The sequence below is a fragment of the Giraffa tippelskirchi genome, chromosome X, assembly GCF_054371585.1.
Source record: "Giraffa tippelskirchi isolate mGirTip1 chromosome X, T2T-mGirTip1v1.2.pri, whole genome shotgun sequence".
Taxonomy (NCBI): Eukaryota; Metazoa; Chordata; class Mammalia; order Artiodactyla; family Giraffidae; genus Giraffa; species Giraffa tippelskirchi.
Window position 1 is genome coordinate 115,109,686 of NC_137289.1, and position 19,643 is coordinate 115,129,328.

The 19,643-nt window shown below is 36.2% G+C and overlaps 1 protein-coding gene across 1 annotated transcript in view; it reads right to left on the reverse strand.

The window, feature by feature from the left end:
• Positions 1–19,643, reverse strand: part of CFAP47 (cilia and flagella associated protein 47) — a 493,129-nt gene that overhangs the window by 153,101 nt on the left and 320,385 nt on the right. The window contains exons 48-49 of the mRNA XM_081563532.1: positions 18,880–19,053; positions 11,604–11,715 (exon numbers count right to left, since the gene is read on the reverse strand). Coding sequence (XP_081419658.1) covers positions 11,604–11,715; positions 18,880–19,053 — 286 coding nt within the window. The remainder of the gene's footprint in view (positions 1–11,603; positions 11,716–18,879; positions 19,054–19,643) is intronic.

The window sequence follows — 19,643 nt, forward strand, 5'->3', positions numbered from 1 at the left end:
ATTAAACATGATCAAATTAACCTTAATTACTGTTTCTCAAATATCACTGTTATTTAGTTGCTATGTTGTGTCCAGCTCTTGCAACCCCATGGACTGTAGCCCACCAGGCTCCTCTGTCCATGAGATTTCCCAGGCCAGAATACTGGAGTGGGTCTCTAACGTCATACTACCCTTTAAAATTTGAGTAACCAGACTAAAGATGAAAGCCTAAGGAATTCTCTACTTGCCTTCTTCCTCCTTCTCTGTCATTTTTTTCCTTTCTTTGTTTTATTCTTATTTCTGATTCACTTTCTTTTATTTCTCCTTAGGGAACCAAGAGGCAAAGTGGAAAAAGAAAATCATGTGGCTAATAAAGAACAGAGATAAAGAAACCCAGGGCTGCAGCCGCACTGCCATAGAACTTTAAGGGGTGAAATATATTGATTATTCGAATTGAATCAATGGATTCATGGGTGTGTGTGTGTGTGTGTGTGTGTGTATATATATATATTGCTGTGCTGTGCTTAGTCACTCAGTCGTATCTGATTCATTACAACCTCATGCACTACAGCCTGCCAGCTCCTCTGTCCATGGGGATTCTCCAGGCAAGAATACTGGAGTGGGTTGCCATGCCCTCCTCCAGGGGGTCTTCCCAACCCAGGGATCAAACCCAGGTCTCCCCCATTGCAGGCAGATTCTTTACCATCTGAGCCACCAGAGCAGCCCATATACATATGTTAAGTCTTCTCAAATTGTACTTTGAATATGTACAACTTATTGTATCTCAATTATTCCGCAACAAAGGTATTAAAAATACACTGTGTGTTTCAGATATTATACCCACCACTTCTAAGCAGGATATTGACAGAAACTGAGAACTGTCATCCCAAATTGGAAGGATTGTATAAGCAGGATGTGTTAAATTCATAGCCCCAGTGAGTATCTTTCTGGCACTAGGCAATGCCATGTGCAAGGTAATTAATACAGGATAACTAATGAAGGCATCCTATTTAAATAGCTAGAAGACTTTTATATATCTATCTAACTAAAATCTCTATGTATATCTCCTCTTGTTCCATAAAGTCATGTATATTTCACTGATATTAAATGTAAATGTTTGCTCATTTGTTTGGATTCACTGCATTGTGAAGGTGGCTTCTTAAGCCTCCATGAAAAGTCCTCATTTATTTTTTATTTTATTTTCACTTATTTCTATGATTAATTCCTGCATGAGATAAAAATGAATTATAGCATTAAAAAGCATCCTTAGGCCCCATCCACAGGGTAAAAAGAGAGCAGTCACATTTTATAAAACTGCAGAATGTCAATAGGCAATGAAGTAATGAAGTAGTTTCATGTTAAGAAAAAATATTTAAATAGAGATAGCCAACAGGCACATGAAAAAAATGTTCAACATCACTAATTGCTACAGAAATACAAATCAAAACTACAGTGAGGTACCACCTCACACCAATTAGAATGGCCACCATTAAAAAGTCTACAAATAATAAATGTTGGAGAGAGTGTGGAGAAAAGGGAACCCTTCTACTCTGTTCGTGGGAATAAAAGTTGGTACAGTCACTATGAAAAACAATATGGAGGCTCCTCAAATAACTAAAAATAGAGTTGCCATATGATCCAGCAATCCCACTCCTGGGCATATGTCCAGATAAAACTATAGTTCAACAAGATACATGCACCCCAATATTTGTTGCAGCACTATTCACAATAGCCAAAGCATGAAAACAACCTAAAAGTCCACTGACAGATGAATGGATAAAAAAAGTTGTGGTATATATATATATATATATAATATATATATATATTATATATATATATATATATATACACAATGGAATACTACTCAGCCATTAAAAGAACAGAACAATGCCATTTGCAGCAACATGGATAGAACTAGAGATTATCATATTAAATGAAGTAAGTCAGAAAGAGGAAGACAAATCCCATATCATACCACTTATATGTGGAGTCCAAAGTATGGCATAAATGAACTTATCTATGAAACAGAAACAAACTCACATACATAGAGAACATCTCATGGTTGCCAGTTGGGAGGTGGGGTAGGGGAAGAATAGAATGGGAGTTTGTGGTTAGCAGATATAAGCTCTTCTTCCATATATGGAATGGATAAACAAGGTCCTATTGCATAGCACAGGAAACTATAGTCAATATTCTATGATAAACCATAATGGAAAATAATATTAAAATAGAATATATGTGTGTGTGTGTGTATCAAGTATACTTCAATAAAAGAGAGAAAAAAATTAAAAGACAAAAAATGGTTTTAAAGTTTCAGAAATTCTGAAACTTTAACCCTCTTAATTTCAATAGGTTATGTTTAATTTCTCATATACTAGAAAGGCTCTTTGAAGGATGCTTTGAATTTGAAAATTTTCATATAAATATATGAATAAATTATTTACAATAAACCCCTCTCTCTGAGATTCTTCAGTAAAAGTTTTACATGAGAAAAGCCCATGACTTGCTAAATCATGTTTTCATTTTACTGTAAATAACTCCTTACAAAATACACAAATTCTTTTGACTAGTAAAGCAGGACACACACACACAGCATACACACTCATAGGAGAAAGGATAAGAGGGAGAGAGGTGGGGAAAAGAGGGAGAAAGCTTTATCTTCTTAATAGCAATGACATATATGCATGTATGTATATGCATATATACTATATATAGGTGTATTTTATACACACACACACACACACACACACACACACACACATATATATCAGTAGTTCAAAAGTTTTTAACCAGAATATCATGGGGTAGATTCAGTAGCCACTAGAGCCTTCTTCCAAGAGCAACCTGAACTTATATTCAAGAAAGCATCTACAGCCTGCCTTGCATTTCCAGGGAGAACTATGTCTCTGATACATGATCATCAATTATGAGTGAATGTTGTACTAATTAAATGTGGGTTCGAAGGCAAACACTGGAATCTCAGGAGTATCTTAGTTTGACAGAATAGATGCAGCTTCCAAATTTATGCTTTTTTCCAAGTTTGTAAATCTTCCTTGTACTCATATTTTACTGCACGCCTCTTATTGTACTACTAAGTAATTTTTAAAATATTTTAGAAATAATTTTTGAACTGTATTACTTCTTCCCTTTGATACTAACCGGATACCTGCTGCTACATGTCAGGTGTTGGTCTGCAGGCCAGTGTTAGCCTGGCATTCAGAGGACAGAACATCCTGTACAAAGGCAGAAAATGCAAAATTTGCCACCTTCTTTGATCTATTAACATGTATGAATCTCGAGCCAATTATACGAGTAGACCATGAGACTAGAGTTAACGCTGATTTTGACTGTGAGGTTGGGGAAGGAAGACAAATCTAGTGTTCACAAGTCTCACCCAGGTTATTTCCACTCAGGCAGGTAGAGCTTTTATCAACTATCAGAGCAGAGGCTGTCTGGGAAAGCAGAGATGGGGAAAACGAAGAGGAGAGCCCAGAGGACCATGAGAGGATCCAAACAAACTCAATTCATTCTCTCTGCACTGCCTCAAGGCCCTGTTTTTGCAAACCATTTCCTTCACCTAAAAGAGCATGAAAATGCTTTATGGCATTTACAGCAGCCAGCATTTGTTTTGAAATACCAGTGGCATCTAACTGGTTTTTATGCTCCTATAACTGTTCACAGTCTACAACACTGGTGGGAATAAGCCAGCAAGATCCAAATTCTATTTCAGCCACACTTTTGATAGAACCGCCTATGGCATTTTCAGTGAGATCAACTAGGAGACAGTGGAGACAAAGGAAGCTCTAAATCCTCCCATATATCCATATCATGTTATAGAATTTTCAAAAATGGAGTTAGCATATGAAATAAGGGTGATAAATATTAGCTAAAGACCCACTAGATAAGCACTTTTCATATATCTCCATTTTATGCCCATAACTACCCTGAAAGGTTAAGTATTATCTATATTTTACATGTAAAAACATCTGATAATCAGAGATGCTAAGTATACTGCTAAGGTTGCCCAACCAGCTGATGCTGCTGCTGCTAAGTCTCTTCAGTCATGTCCGACTCTGTGCGACCCCACAGACGGCAGCCCACCAGGCTCCACCTCCCTTGGGATTCTCCAGGCAAGAGTACTGGAGTGGGTTGCCATTTCCTTCTCCAGTGCATGAAAGGGAAAAGTGAAAGTGAAGTCGCTCAGTCATGTCCAACTCTTAGTGACCCCATGGACTGCAGCCTACCAGGCTCCTCTATCCATGGGATTTTCCATGCATGAGTACTGGAGTGGGGTGCCATTGCCTTCTCCTGCCCAACCAGAGAACGATGTAATTGGAGACTGAAGTCAAATGCACCTTTCGAACATGTTCCTTTGTGAGCCAGTAACAGTAAGATAAGAGATAGCAAAGTAAAAGATGTGCAATTCTGCCACTGCAATGTGGCAGTTAGCAAGAATACACTGCCCAGAATTTAAATAAAAAATGCAAATTTAAATAGCACTGTTTTTGCTCAGAATCACATTCTGAATATACACATGACAAGCAGGCTTCTCATCACATACAATATTGGAAATCACATTTTGAACTGAATTTGTATTTCAAACTAGTAATGCATCTCTCTCTAGATAGCGTATTATGTCAGAGAGTAGTGGGACACAGCTATAAAAACTAATCCTATCTTGTTTAAACACAGGCCTAACATAAGAACTTTGTCATGCACACATTAAACACTTTGTTTTGACATTAAGCAGAAGTTCACTGAACAGAAATTTTTAAAAGTCTTTAGCAAAGCTGACTAAAACCTCTTTGCAATCGTTTGGAGGAGGCTTTCTTATGCCAATGTCATAATAGATCTCATTCCAGCATAAGAACTTTCGAATTGCAAATTTGCAGAAATAAATCTTAGCTACAATTCACAGTTGTGTTGAACTGAATAAATACAATCACTTTTCAGCAAGTGAAAAAGCACCTTCAGCTGCTATTGAAAAAAATACAGGGTAATTGTAGGCTACCTCAAAATTATCATCATTACCTACCTTCTGAAGCTATCAGCCTATCAAGGGTCACAGATATAAGAGAGACAAGACTACTTTATCACAAATGCTCAGGGTAGAGACTAAATTTACTAACATGACTGGAAACCATCTTAAAATGTGGATTCGCAGCATTTACTTTTCTACTGTAGAATAAAAAAAGAATAGTATTGAACTGTGTCCATGTAGTATGCTAAAGAATTAAATACTTGACACTGTAAGTGAATGGTTTCTGAAATCTTTTTTTTAATGTGTATTTTTAATTGAGATAAAATCTACATATAACATTAAATTAGTTTTAGGTGTAAAAATCTTCTTGTTCAATGTTTAGAGATCATTTTAGGCCACCGTGCCATGATTCACATACTAAATTATTTCAGCCTAATATTTGTTCATAAATTTAAATGACTCATAGTTCAATAAATAATCCTGGTGAACTTCTACAACTCTGTAGACAAAGATAAGATATTCAATATCCAAATTTTTCCCCCATCTCACCCTTTTCTTTTTTGGTCACAAACAAATGGTTTTCCCTGGTGGCTCTGTGGGTAAAGAATCTGCCTGCAAGGCAGGAGACACAGGTTCTATCCCTGGGTTGGGAAGATCCCCTAGAGAAGGAAATTGCAACCCACTCCAGTATTTTTGTCTGGGAAATCCCACGGACAGAGAAGCCTGGTGGGCTACAGTGCATGGGGTCACAAGAGTTGGACATGTCTTAGCAACTAAACTACCACCACCAAATGTCATTAACAACTGTAATGATTTCTAAAGACTTCTTCCCTGGAGATGAAAGCATGTTGCTCACAAGTAGGCATTCATAAGGGATCACTGTGAAGTCTTATACTTACATTAAATAAATCAACTGCACAAGTTAACAAGATAAAAGCTGCTTAAAGATAAACAGGGATCACCATTTCTATAATATGTTGGAAGAGATGTTCAGAGAATACCCTCTCAAATGAAATTTTTAAGTTAAACACACATACAAGCTAAGAAAGCAGCAATCCACTGCACTGAGTCATCATTGAAGATGCTATCTGTTCTGGAATATGGACTACACTGTGATAGCCTGGAGTCTTATCTTTTGGGGTGATAACTGGGAATGTGAAAACCAAATTGCCAAAGAGCTCATGCTTGCATGGTTTGGGGCCCAGATTTCACAAACCCCAAATTAATTATTTAGCTTTATAACTCTTCATTTCTCTTCACAGAAAGGGGGCCCTAGAGGCATCCCTACAAGTTTAGATAGTCACCTGTTATTAAAATCTGCTTTCTAAAGTTATATCATGACCCTGATACTCACGAGCTGGAGTGCACTGAGCTGATTAGTGTGACATCTTCATAACAAACTCAGAAAAGTTATGCCAGAGAAATACGTGCTATATGTAGATTATTAAAGAGCAAATGGAGTGAACTCTTAGAAAAAATGATATGTATCAAACTATATAGCCTTAATCTTTACAAGTGCATTTTCTTAGTGCTATATTAGAAGCACATATGTTGTGAACATGCATGTTTATAGCCATCTTTAAATCTTATTTGTGAATCATATTATGCTATTACAATGAAAATAAATATAAGGATTACTACTACTAAAGTACATGGTAATCACTAAGGCCTAATCATCTCCACCTAAATATTGATCTTGTACAAAAAAATCAAGTTTCTACCTGAGACAAGTGGAAATTTAGTTGCATATTTCACTACTACAAATGAGCCACAGTCTATTACTACATTTCTATATTTTGTTACACGCTAATACTGTAATAATGGAGAGTAATATTCGCTTTTCACATTCTAATGACCAGAGAGGTCATTTTGTGGTTGTTAAGGAGAGAATTCAGCCATTATATTTTAATGTGTTTAGTCATTAACACATTTCTGCTTTTACACATGGTTGTTTTGTTTGCTTGATTTTGTGCTTCTGTTTCCCTTTAAGGATCTATGTTTTCATATCTAGAGTTGACTGATTCAATATTTTTCCATTTTCCTGAAATTTATTGACACAAAAAGATAACCTTCAAATCAAGATAGAACTGGGCTTTCCCTCCCTAACTAGGAAATCCATCCTGCTGATGGCTTCTCTCTCACAGTTAATGTTATCACCTTCCTTAGAGTTGCTTACTATCAGAAGTACACTTGATTCTCTTTTCTCCCTTCTCTCTCCATATGCTGCTGCTGCTGCTGCTGCTGCTAAGTTCTTCATCAAATGCAATTGTGGTAAATGCTATGATGCATCAACCATAGTTCTGTTCAGGAATGAAGGACTTATTTCTGTTGCTACTAGGAATGATGCTGGTAAATGACCATCTGGTCAAGCCCTCTTCAGACACTGACTTGAGTGGAAAAAGCAAGCCTCCTCCAAGGTCAAACCTCCTTCCACATGTAGTCTACTTTTCAATGACTAATAAACACAGGAGCATAAAGGCCCAGTCCCCTTCTCCTAACTTGGGACAATTCCAAAAGACCATCCCAGCTTCAGAGACCCCAGTGAGTTGACTAAACGCCTTTACTTGGTCTGTCCGGAAACCCAACTTTTTCCTCTGCTCAGTATTATACTTTCTTACTTTTCCCTTTACAAGTGTTGATGACAACACATTCCCTAATACATGTCCTATACGCTAATCTCCCATCCTAGAATCTGATTCCCTTGAAACCTAAGCTTCTAGAGCATCATTTTCCACTGTCACTTTTCCTGAAATTTTCCTTCTGTTTTTTAACTCAGTATCATTGGACTTGTTTGGTCTGCCTTCAACCTTCATTTAAATGGTCAATATTATCTTTTTGTTCCATGGCGAAAGAGGCATTTGAATTAAACCCTCTACATAGGCACATATGAAACATGATTGTAGCTTACTTCAGGTTGCTGTGATAATTCCGAATCCATCCATTTTTCAAAATTCCTACCTATCGATCAATATGCCATGACACCCAGTATAGTATATGCCACATATAACTCAGTGCCCCATGAAAATCCCCTCTGCAGACAGCTCCCATACACACCAATGGTTTCCTATGACTTTTTTCCAGTGGGGATTCACTGTCATGTAATCTTCCCTAAGAACAAACATTAATGATTGATGGACAGGAGTTAGAGGATAAGTACCTCAATTTGCTTACCCTTCAGCCTGACAATTCTCTCAGAAAGTTACCAGTAAGTTTCCCCAGGTCTCGGCAGTAATTTGATATATACCTTACTTTTTACTGACTTTTCCCCTTCAGCATCTTCTCCATTCAGTCAGTGTGCTTTCTGTGATCACCTCTCAAATAAACTACTTGTAATTAAACTCTTCTCTCAGGGTCTGCTTTCAGTATAAGAGGCACAAACTAATATGGAGAACTGATCAACCAGAATATTACTAAAGGCCAATAAATGATCTCTCAGATCTATCCACCCTGTCTTGTACCCCCTACCTGTTTTTTATATTATCTCTAAACTTTTCTTTCTAAAACTCAGTTGACTCATGCCCCTCAGAAATCTTCAGTGGCTGCAACTGCACTAAGAAGTAAAACAAAAATTCCGTACAACAAAGTCTGCCTATATTTCTAACTATATGCCACTCTGCATTGGCCGCCACAGATACACACTCCAGACATAGCCCTGCTATTCATTATTTACAGAAAATATCTTTTCTGTGTTTTCAATAAGGTTGTTTCCTCTGCTCTGGTCACCATATTGGCTGATAAGTCCCAGCTCATCCTTTAAGGTCCAGATCAAAGCCATTATCCCCTAAGAAACCCTCTCAGACTTCCACTGTTAGGGTTAATGTTTTCCATTATCAGTGCCATGTTTAAAATTGTGGTATATCAAAGTATAACTTGTACTAGATGATTTATGGATATGTATTTCCACCACCAGATACGAATTCCCAGGAGGCAGGAGCCACATGATATTTAAGTTTGTATCCACTAGTAATATTTGAAATAATTAACAAACCTATATTCCAGCCTGCATCAATCAGAAAGGATGCTGGATCCAAATTCTGAGGCTTGTGCTAACCCTTTATATCTTGCTGAATTATTGGGAAGGCCGGGGGCTAAAGGGATAGGCTGTGGTGGCTAGAGTTCAAAAGTTACCTTACAGGGGAGTTCAAACAATTAAGGATTTGCCAACATATGAGGAAAAGCATATGTGAAAATATTTTAACAAACAGAGTGTAACTGGTTGAAGATCAGCTTTGTTTATAACTACTATACTCATCAAGACTTTCCAAATTATAGGCCTTTTGTAAATAACTGTTTATATAATTAAGTATAGAACTAAAAACATGCATAAAGTTTTCAAGACCAGCAATACACACAAACACACACAGACACTGACATACTTTTTTAACCAGTACAAATAGGAACATTCTCATACATGTATGAAAATTTTAGTCCAGTTTTCTTTATATTACAACAGATTAACAACTGTTCAGAAGCAATTACATCTCCACTGCTTAAAATGTTGTAGAAGCCTTCCAACAGTAATATCAATAAAAATGGAGTTTGCCTTCTTTCCAGGCTCAGCCTGTCTAAATCATAATGGTAACATTAATTCAAATCTAAGGGATCGCCCTGGGAAGCACAATCATGAAAATGTCTTGCAAATGTTTTTCAAAATTATGAAGACTGCAAAGGGCTCTTGTGTAGCCAGCAATATTTACTAATTCATCTCACCTAATAATGTGCCCTGAGTTGCCTTTAATGTTTCTAAATTTCTTCTAAAGTCCTTCAAATCAGCATGCTGAGTCCTTATCTGATGAGTGAAAATGTTTTGAAACTTGAAAATATGTTTTGAAATTTTTAGCATTTCTAAAATGCTGCCAAAATCAACAAAAATGACTATATAAAGACATATTAAATCTGATTATTTAATTTTTCTTAACTCCATTTCTGTAACTTTAAGAGTCTGATTCATGGATCAGTGGCTCTATTTTGCTTCATGGAGTCATAAACACTCCTAATTCAACAACATTCTACCATTTAAAGTTCCTCTTACGTTTCTTCTCACACATACCAGACCTTACTGTCTTTTATAGGACAGGAAACTCAAATTTATTACTTATATCAAAAATAATAATGGCAATTCTGAATGACTTGCTATCCTTTATGAAAGATTAATCAAATTCTAAAACTAAGGAAAAGCTATCATCATGTGTGTGTGTTAGTCGCTCAGTCGTGTCCGATTCTTTGCAACCCCATGGACTATATAGCCCACCAGGTTCCTTTGTCCATGGGATTCTCCAGGCAACCCTACTGGAGTGGGTTGCCATTTCCTTCTCCAAAAGCTATCACTAGGACTGTCATTTGATGGTGAGAATAAAAACTGAAATTTATATTTCTTAAAATCAATTAAAATCTTCTGAATTATCATAAAAATGGCAAAAAAAATGCTACTTTATTGAAATGCTTGAAATAGGCTCACTCTAGCTCAAAATCTACCTATTACATGGAGAATAATAATGGGCTTTGCAAAGTCAAGTGTCTGAAAAGTGATGGGAAGATTTCATAAGATGCCAACAGCTATGACTATGGTGACATGTGGGGTCAAGCCAATTAGAACTAGACAGTGAGGGGTGGGCGAGTTGGCGCTTCAGTCACAGAATATTCTATGACAGCAGTAACTGGATCACAGTGGTTGCCATTCTGAAATTTCCCTTCTGCTTGTTAATAGCACTGGCATTCAGCCTACTCTCTATGCGCTTTCTACACTTTTAAACTGCATCCATTTACCAACATTTTAATAATTTCCTCAACAGGATCAAACCACCACGGGACACTGAATTGTATTCCAAATAGAACAATTATTCCTTTGATGAATTATAGTTCCTCAGTTATTCCCTGTTACTCTTCTATACCTCCAACCCCTCTTCCATCAAAAGCTTTGTAGGAATATCCCTCACTCCTATTCCCAAGCAAGCAACTCTTTTCAGGGACCATCAGGCAATTTGTATAAATGGATGCTTTATTAGAAAAAAAGGAAGAAGACTTCACATGTACCAAAGCCTTTAACCTATTTTTCTGTATCAATTAAGTATATTATATGTACATGTTTTTAAAATACCTAGTATTATAAAGAAATATTCTCATAGGACGCTGTCTGGCTCACAAATTGGTATAACTATTTGAAAGTATTTATTCCAGTTTTGGGGCTTCCCTGGTGGATCAGATGGTAAAGAATCTGTCTGCAATGAAGGAGACATGGGTTAGATCCTTGGGTTGAGAAGATCCCCTGGAGAAGGGAATAGCTACCCACTCCAGCATTCTTGCCTGGAGAATTCCAGGGACAGAGGAGCCTTGCAAAGAGTCAGACACAACTGAGCAACTAACACACACCCTAATTTTAAATGTTAATGCTTTAACTAAATATTTCTACTTCCAGGAATTTGCCCTACAAATTCAAATAAATGGACAAGAAAGTATAGCACTATAGATGAAATGTATGCCCCGAGCACTGATTATTTAGAAAGCTAATGACTTAAATAGAAAACTAAATTTCCCTCTGGATAATTTATTAGAAACAAGAAATGTAAATTACTTTTTAATTTCTTCTCATCATGCATGTTTTCCAGTATGGTAGTTAATAATATTTTATTAACAATTTTCTTACCTTTGAATATACCACGCTTCCAAGGGCACACATGTAGAATATATGGAACTGTGTTATCAGGGTCTATGGTGATGTCTGGGTTTCCCCACACTATCGGAAGATTGGAAGATACCTAGAAAAGAGAATCCAAAAACAGGAATCATATAATGTCGCCATTTCCATGAAATTAGTGTAACAAGTTAAAGGACAGAGAAAGCTGAAATTTAACTTAAATATTGTCATTGAAACTGTATACTTTTAAGTGAAAAGCAAGCCATAAAATCTAGACATATAGCAGAAGGAAAATCAGAGACTTATGGAAAAATATAACACAATAAAAATGTTTATTTTCTTTTGCTACTGGTAGCAAGATCACTGGTGTTTATACAATCAGAGTAGCTTTTATAGGCCATGCAGAAGTTTCTTTATGCAATTTTATATACAAAAGATAAACCACTTAAATGAATTTCTACATCAATATTAATATAGTATATAAATATTAATATAATCAATACTAATATAGTATATAAATGTTAATATAATCAATATTAATATAGCATATAATATTTAAGCAGCATCTGATATAACTGTTGTTGGTTAGATTCAACTTTCACCTTAGTGAGTACTTTCATCTTGCTCCCCTCCACCATTCTGTCCAGGCAAACACTAATCTACTTTGTCCCTCTATAGATTTGCTTATCCTGAACAATTCATAAAAAAGAAATCATACAGTATAGGGTATTTTGTGACTAGCTCTTTTTCACTTAGCATAATGTTTTCAAGGTTCACCTATGTTGTGGTGTTTATCAGCACATCATTTCCTTTTTACTGATGAATGGCATTAAATCATATAAAAAACACATTTTGTGTCTCCATTCACAAGTTGATGAAAATGTGGGGTGTTTCTGTTCTTGCCTATTATGAATAATGCAGCTATGAAACCATGTAGAAGTGTTTGAGTACACATAGATTTTAATTTCTTACGGACATATATCTTAGAGCGGAACTGCTGGGACATAGGATGCCCAATCTTTTAAATTATTGCTTTCCAAAAGTCTTTTCCAAAATGGTTGCACCACTTTTCTTTCCCTGCAACAATGCATGATGGTTCCTATTTTCTCTACAGCTTCTGTCAAAGGTTTTTGTATATCATTTTTATAATAGCCATCCTAGTAAGTGTGAAGTGGTATCTCATTGTGATTAAGGAGGATGTCAAGGTTGTATATTGTCACCCTGCTTATTTAACTTATATGCAGAGTACATCATGAGAAACACTGGGCTGGATGAAGCACAAGCTGGAATCAAGATTGCCAGGAGAAATATCAATAACCTCAAATATGCAGATGACACCACCCTTATGGCAGAAAGTGAAGAAGAACTAAAGAGCCTCTTGATGAAAGTGAAAGAAGAGAGTGAAAAAGTTGGCTTAAAGCTCAACATTCAGAAAACTAAGATCATGGCATCTGGTCCCATCACTTCATGGAAAATAGATGGGGAAACAGTGGAAACAGGGACAGACTTTATTTTTTTGGGCTCCAAAATCACTGCAGATAGTGACTGCAGCCATGAAATAAAAAGATGCTTGCTCCTTGGAGAAAAGCTATGACCAACCTAGACAGCATGTTAAAAAGCAGAGACATTACTTTGCCAACAAAGTCCATCTAGTCAAGGCTATGGGTTTTCCAGTGGTCATGTATGGATGTGAGAGTTGGACTATAAAGAAAGCTGAGTGCCGAAGATTTGATGCTTTTGAACTGTGGTGTTGGAGAAGACTCTTGAGAGTCCCTTGAACTGCAAGGAGATCCAACCTAGTCCATCCTAAAGGAGATCAGTCCTGGGTGTTCACTGGAGGGACTGATGTTGAAGCTGAAACTTCAATACTTTGGCCACCTGATGTGAAGAACTGACTCATTGGAAAAGACTCTAATGCTGGGAAGGATTGGGGGCAGGAGGAGAAGGGGATGACAGTGGATGAGATGGTAGGATGGCATCACCGACTCAATGGACATGAGTTTTAGTAAACTCCAGGAGTTGGTGATGGGCAGGGAGGCCTGGCGTGCTGCAGTCCATAGGGTCGCAAAGAGTCAGACATGACTGAGCCACTGAACTGAAGGATTGATGATGTTCAATATCTTTTCATGTGTTTATTGTTCATTTGCATGTACTTTTGGGGGAACTGTTAAGACTCTTTACACATTTAAAAAACTGTGTTACTTGTTTCATTATTAAATTGTAAATTTATATATTCTAGAAACAAGGCCTGTATCAGATATTGGTCATGGGGACATTTTCTCTCATTTTGTGGACTGTTTTTTCACTTTCTTCAAGGTATCACTTGAAGCACAATGGCAACTCTGCATTGAGCAAGTTTGTAAGTGCCCTTTTTTCAATAGTATTTGCTCACTTTGTCACACTTTGATAATTTTTGGAATATTTCCAACATTTTCATATTTATTATGGTTATCAATGATCTTCGATGTTACTATTGTAATTGTCTTAGCATTTTTTAACAATAAAGTATTTTTAATGAAGGTATGTACATCCTTTTAAAACAATTCTATTGCATACTTAAGCTGCAGTGCAGCATAAAGCATAACTTTTATATGCAGTAGGAAACAAAAATCTGTGTGACTTACTTTATTGTTATTTTGCTTTATTGTGGTGGTGGTCTGGAATCCAATGCAAATATCTCCAAGGTATGCATATAGTTTGTCACAAGTTTTTTACATGCCTGAAATAATAAATCTTTTACTCTTTGTCAAGGAGCACTGCATACATGTTGTGGCACACCTTTAGCACTTGGGTAGTTTACAACTCTATCTTAGCCTTAACTTCCAGCTCACACAGCATCTCTCCATCAGCCAGAGATGAAAAAACTGGCACCCTCTCAGGCCTTCCCTGGGCAATCACACCACTCTGTATATGCATGTGGCCTGCATGGTAGCCAGGGACATGTCAGAATTGTGAAATTCGCCACAGATATCTTAATCCCCACATCTTCAAGTTTTTAGTCAAACTCTAGTTCGTCACAACTGGTTTTGTAGTCTCAGGCCACTGCAATGCCAAACTATTGAATATTTTTGGCAAGTGTCCTAAGGATAGGTCCTTTCCATCAGAGCAAGATATGACACAAGTCAAAAGATGACAACCCCTCACTCGTGGGGAGGGGTGTTGCTAGAGACCTATAAAAAAGGTCAAATTGTGACAATGTACTGGGGTGGGAATTGTGAGCAGAGTGATACTCAGTCTGCCTCTTCCTTTGTTTGCAAGGTTGCAGTTTTCATAGCCATTGTGGTTGTAAGACTGCAGAGCAGCAGAGAGGGGGACAGAAATAGGGCAAGTCAAAATGCGACAAATTACTCCACAGTTAATAGGATTCAGTTTTTCTTGAATAAATACTCCTCAGATTGTTTGAAATCTTTGTTTAATTTCAAGATTTAAAATTTCATTTTGACAGTTTTTGTCAGTGTTTTTATTGCTTTTAGGGAGGAACAGATTTATGAAACTCCACTATTCTGGAAGTCCCAGGTCTCCTGTTTTCCTTATTGCACAACTATCTCCTACTACCTGGTCATTTTGATAAAATGCCACAGCATTTTAGCTGTATCGCTTATTATATTCCATTATTTTTTATATTATTTTGCCTATTAGGGAAGTCTCAACATTCTGTTGCAAACTATTCTTGTAGCAATGTGATTAAATATATGTAAAAAGGCTTTTTTAAAAATAAAATTCAAAACATCATAAAAAAGAATACTAACAGTAATGAAAAATACGAAAAGGAAAAGATATTAAAAGAATATACTGAGTTTGAGTTGTTAGCAGACTGTCAAAGTGGAGGTATAAAGTAAGCAGTCAAAATTGAGAGGCTGAAGCTAATATATCTAGAGTAAAAGTATGAATTTGCCACTTGTACCTAAATGATAGTCTGAAACCAAGAAACTGCCAAGTGTGATGTGGTACAGATATGAGGATGCTTTAGAAGGTAGAACTTTAAAAAGAAATAAGGAGGTTAGAAGAATAAAAGGACCAGATAAGTAACAATCAAGAAATGGCATGGAAATGAGGAATATAGAAAGATAAAAAATAAAGGGTGAAGAGTGTTAAGACAGTGTGCTGCGTGCTTGCTAAGTTGCTTTGGTCGTGTCCGACTCTGTGACCCTATGGACTGCAGCCCGCCAGGCTCCTCTGTCCCTAGGATACTCGAGGCAAGAATACTGGAGTGAGTTGCCACGCTCTCCTCCAGGGATCTTCTTGACTCGGGGATTGAACCCCCACCTCTTACATCTCCTGCATTGGCAGGCGGGTTCTTTACCACTAGCACCACCTGGGAAGTTAAGAAGGCAGAGAGTGTCACACATTAAAGGAGTTTTAGGGCAGATAATTTGGGAAAATAACTGATTTTTCTTAAACAAAAGTTACAGGTGATCTTTCTGGCAGCAGTTTCAACAGAGTAGAGGAGCTACAAATGGATCACCATGAAGTAAGAAGTCACCATGTAAATACTGCTTTTTCAAGGAGTTTAGCAACCACAAAAAAAATATAGAAGGTAATAGTTGAAGGGGTATTATTAGAGGCAAGTTTTATCTTGTAATGGAAAACCTTTGAGAATACTTATAGACTAAGAAAAATAGTCCAACAATGAGGAAGGTATTGAAGGAATGGCGGGAGAATGCGAATCAACCCTGAGTGCACAGAGAATCAGAAGCATTTCACTGGTTTCAAAGCAAGTGAAAGATGAAACCTGACATTATAGATCAAAGTTTCCAGTCTAGCCTTTCTCCTTAGCAGCACCTCAGTTGTTTCTCAATAGAATTTCCACTGAAATACCAGCAATGACTCAAATATAATAAATGAATAGAAATGGCAAATTGGTAATGCTCATTAGTACATGATGATTAAAAAGAATGGTGATTTTCAAATTAAGAAAAGTGATACTTTATTCTTATATCTCTAAGAACATGTGTTTTAGGTTTTAAATATGCTTCTGTTCTTTTATAATTCTTGGTGCTATTTAAATCTAGTAGAAATATAAAAGAACTAGAATACATGTTCAGTACTATTAGTACTTGAATGAAATTATATTTAAAAAAATTTAATATGTAACATCTTTAATTACAGAAAAAGGCCTCAGGGAAAATTTACATTCTAAAGGTAAAAGTAACTAGATTCTTCAGTTTTATTTGTATATGGAAACAACAGAAATATAGACTTTAATTATTATTTCTTGTGAGAATAATTTTGTTATATAAAATTCCACTTCTACATTTAATTCGAAAAATACATTCACTTTTCACAGTTAACATAGCACACTTATTATTTTTAAAAGCCTACAGTAAAAAAACAATGTATTAATTCTGAAGAATGACATTTTAAAAACCTACAGATATCACCTCTGCCATAAAAACAACATGAAATAACCAATGTTAAGATATTAAAGGATGTTTTCTTTAAACTGTTTTCATCAAACTCTTAAAATGAAATTCCTTGCTCATCAGTAAATTCTGCAAAGGGAAAGGGAGTGGTGGAAAAATGACTTTTTTCATATTTATAGCAAATCTAAGTAGTCATGATTTTCTTAGTCTTTTCTTTTATTTCTTTCCTTCTTTCCCTCTTTCTTTCCATTCGAAATGCCACCCATTATGTTTGTATCTGTTTATTAAACAAATCTTCCTGGAAAAACTATTATGTGCTTGATACTATAATTTACGGCCTTCCCAGGTAGCTCAGCATTAAAGAATCTACCTGCAATGCAGGAGACAAAGGAGACGTGGGTTCAGTGTCTGGGTGGGGAAGATCCCCTGGAGGAGGGCATGGCAACTCACTCCAGTATTCTTGTGGAGAAAATTCCATGGAGAGAGAGCCTGGCAGGCTACAGTCCATGGGGTCAAAAAGAGTCAGACATGAATGAGTGACTGAGCACCCATGCACTATGATTTATGCTAGGTATAAAAGTGTGGATATGAGGGGGGTATGCTCCTTTCCTCATGCAAATAATGTGGTGGAGAACAATAAATAGGTAATAGCAATAAGATGTAATGTACATGACTGTGGGAAAGGTAAAAAAAAGAAAAATGCTGTGGAAGCACATGAAAGGCATCTATAATCCAGGTTTATGGGGATCTAGAAAGATTCTTAGAAAAGTGGCATCTAATACTTGTCCTAAAGAATGAAATGGAGTTAAGCACAGAGAAGCGGAAGATAGGGAGCTGGATAAAGATTTCTAGATAGTAGCAAAAGGAAATATTGTATACAGTGGCCTAAGTGTGGCTGGAGGCAGCAGTGGTAAGAGATGAAGCAGAGCAAATATGCTTTTGAAGCACATGAGCCACTTCAGGGAGCATGGACTAGATCTGATGGCAAGAGATGACAGTGAAGAGTTTTAGCAGAGGAGTACGAAAATAAACTAGAGAAGGAAATGGCAACCCACTCCAGTATTCGTGCCTGGAGAATCCCGGGGACGGCGGAGACGGGTGGGCTGCCGTCTATGGAGTCGCACAGAGTCGGACACGACTGGAGCGACTTAGCAGCAGTAGTAGCAGCAAGAAAATAAAATTTTCATTCATAATATTCACTCCATTTGTAATCCAGTAAGGAAAGAAGAAGAAAATCAAAGCACATAATTTTCAAGATTACCAAAAATAGCAGAGAACAAACCCAGTGAATTTCTAAACTTCTGAAGTAGCTTCTAAAACTAGATACAGGCATCTATGATGGATAGATATTTGAAGCTTCTTTGAGGATTCTATTGAACACACAATCTGTAGATAAATATGGGTGTAGGGAGTAGAAAAATTTATTTTCAGATTTGCTTAAACATATCAAGTGAGGAAGGCCAAGAATAAAACATAATAAATAAAGATATAAATAATTATGTATTTCTTCATATTCCCACAATTATTCATACTGGTAAGTGACAGGATACACTTTTGAAATTTCATGCCTGCAGATATCACATTACAATTTCAAGAGCTGTTTAAAAGTTTTTTTGAAAAGATCTTTCATTGTCATGCACAATATCTTCAAGTGAAAATACACATGACTCAAATAAGTAAATTTTAATGTGTTTTATGATTATATACTAATACTTAGATATAAAACTTGTTTGGCGCTAATTCAATTTTATATGAAATGGCATTTTAAAACCTGTTGGACTAATAAAAAGAATTCTAACCATCTCTTTGTGTCACACTGCTTTACCTAGTTAAGTAAAATTAAATGTTTTTAAAATTTCATACAATTCAATGTACTCTTTCTGAAAACACTTTCATATTTAAAAAACAAAAAACAAACTTACCTTAAATGTCAGGATGCTTGGTGTATAATTGGGCACTATTATGGGTTTATTTGTTACTTTCCCCACTTGACAGTCTACAGTGATGTGTTCCAAGGCCAGGGGTCTTTTTCCAATTCCTTTTATGTCAAAGATATGCTCCATACCATCTACTTCATTTTGTAGAATAAGCTTGCCCTGTGACAAATCAGTCAAATTTCAGCTCTATAGGAGTGACAGTTAGAAGTCAAAAATTTCTTCTGTCTTAGGAATTTTGAATCTGATTAATGAAATGAGCTTTCAAGAAGGTGTTAGTCACTGACTTATCCAGTTTCCATATAAATACTTCTACTGAATGAATGAAGATGGATTTCCTGTGAAAAGCTCTTTATTTCTTTTCCCTTTCACTAAGTGATAGAGTTTACTAGGCATTTTCATGCTGTTTACATACTTGTCAAAGAAATATGACCTAAGAAAATATTTTCTGAGGTATAAACTTCCTTACTGAATAAAAACAAAGCAATGATTTTACTTTGTTAAACATATTATGTAAAAATAACCAGATATAAATATTGAAGCCTATGACAATGTGACTTTCAGAATATTTAAAACCACTACAATATTGTAAAGTAATTAGCCCCCAACTAAAATAAATAAATTAATAAAAAAATACATTTATTAAAGTTTCAAGCAGAGTGAACACCAATGATCAAATTCATGGAAAATATAACTTTTCTGCAAGAAAATTTATCATAAATTATAAACATCACACATTGGCTTATTGACAT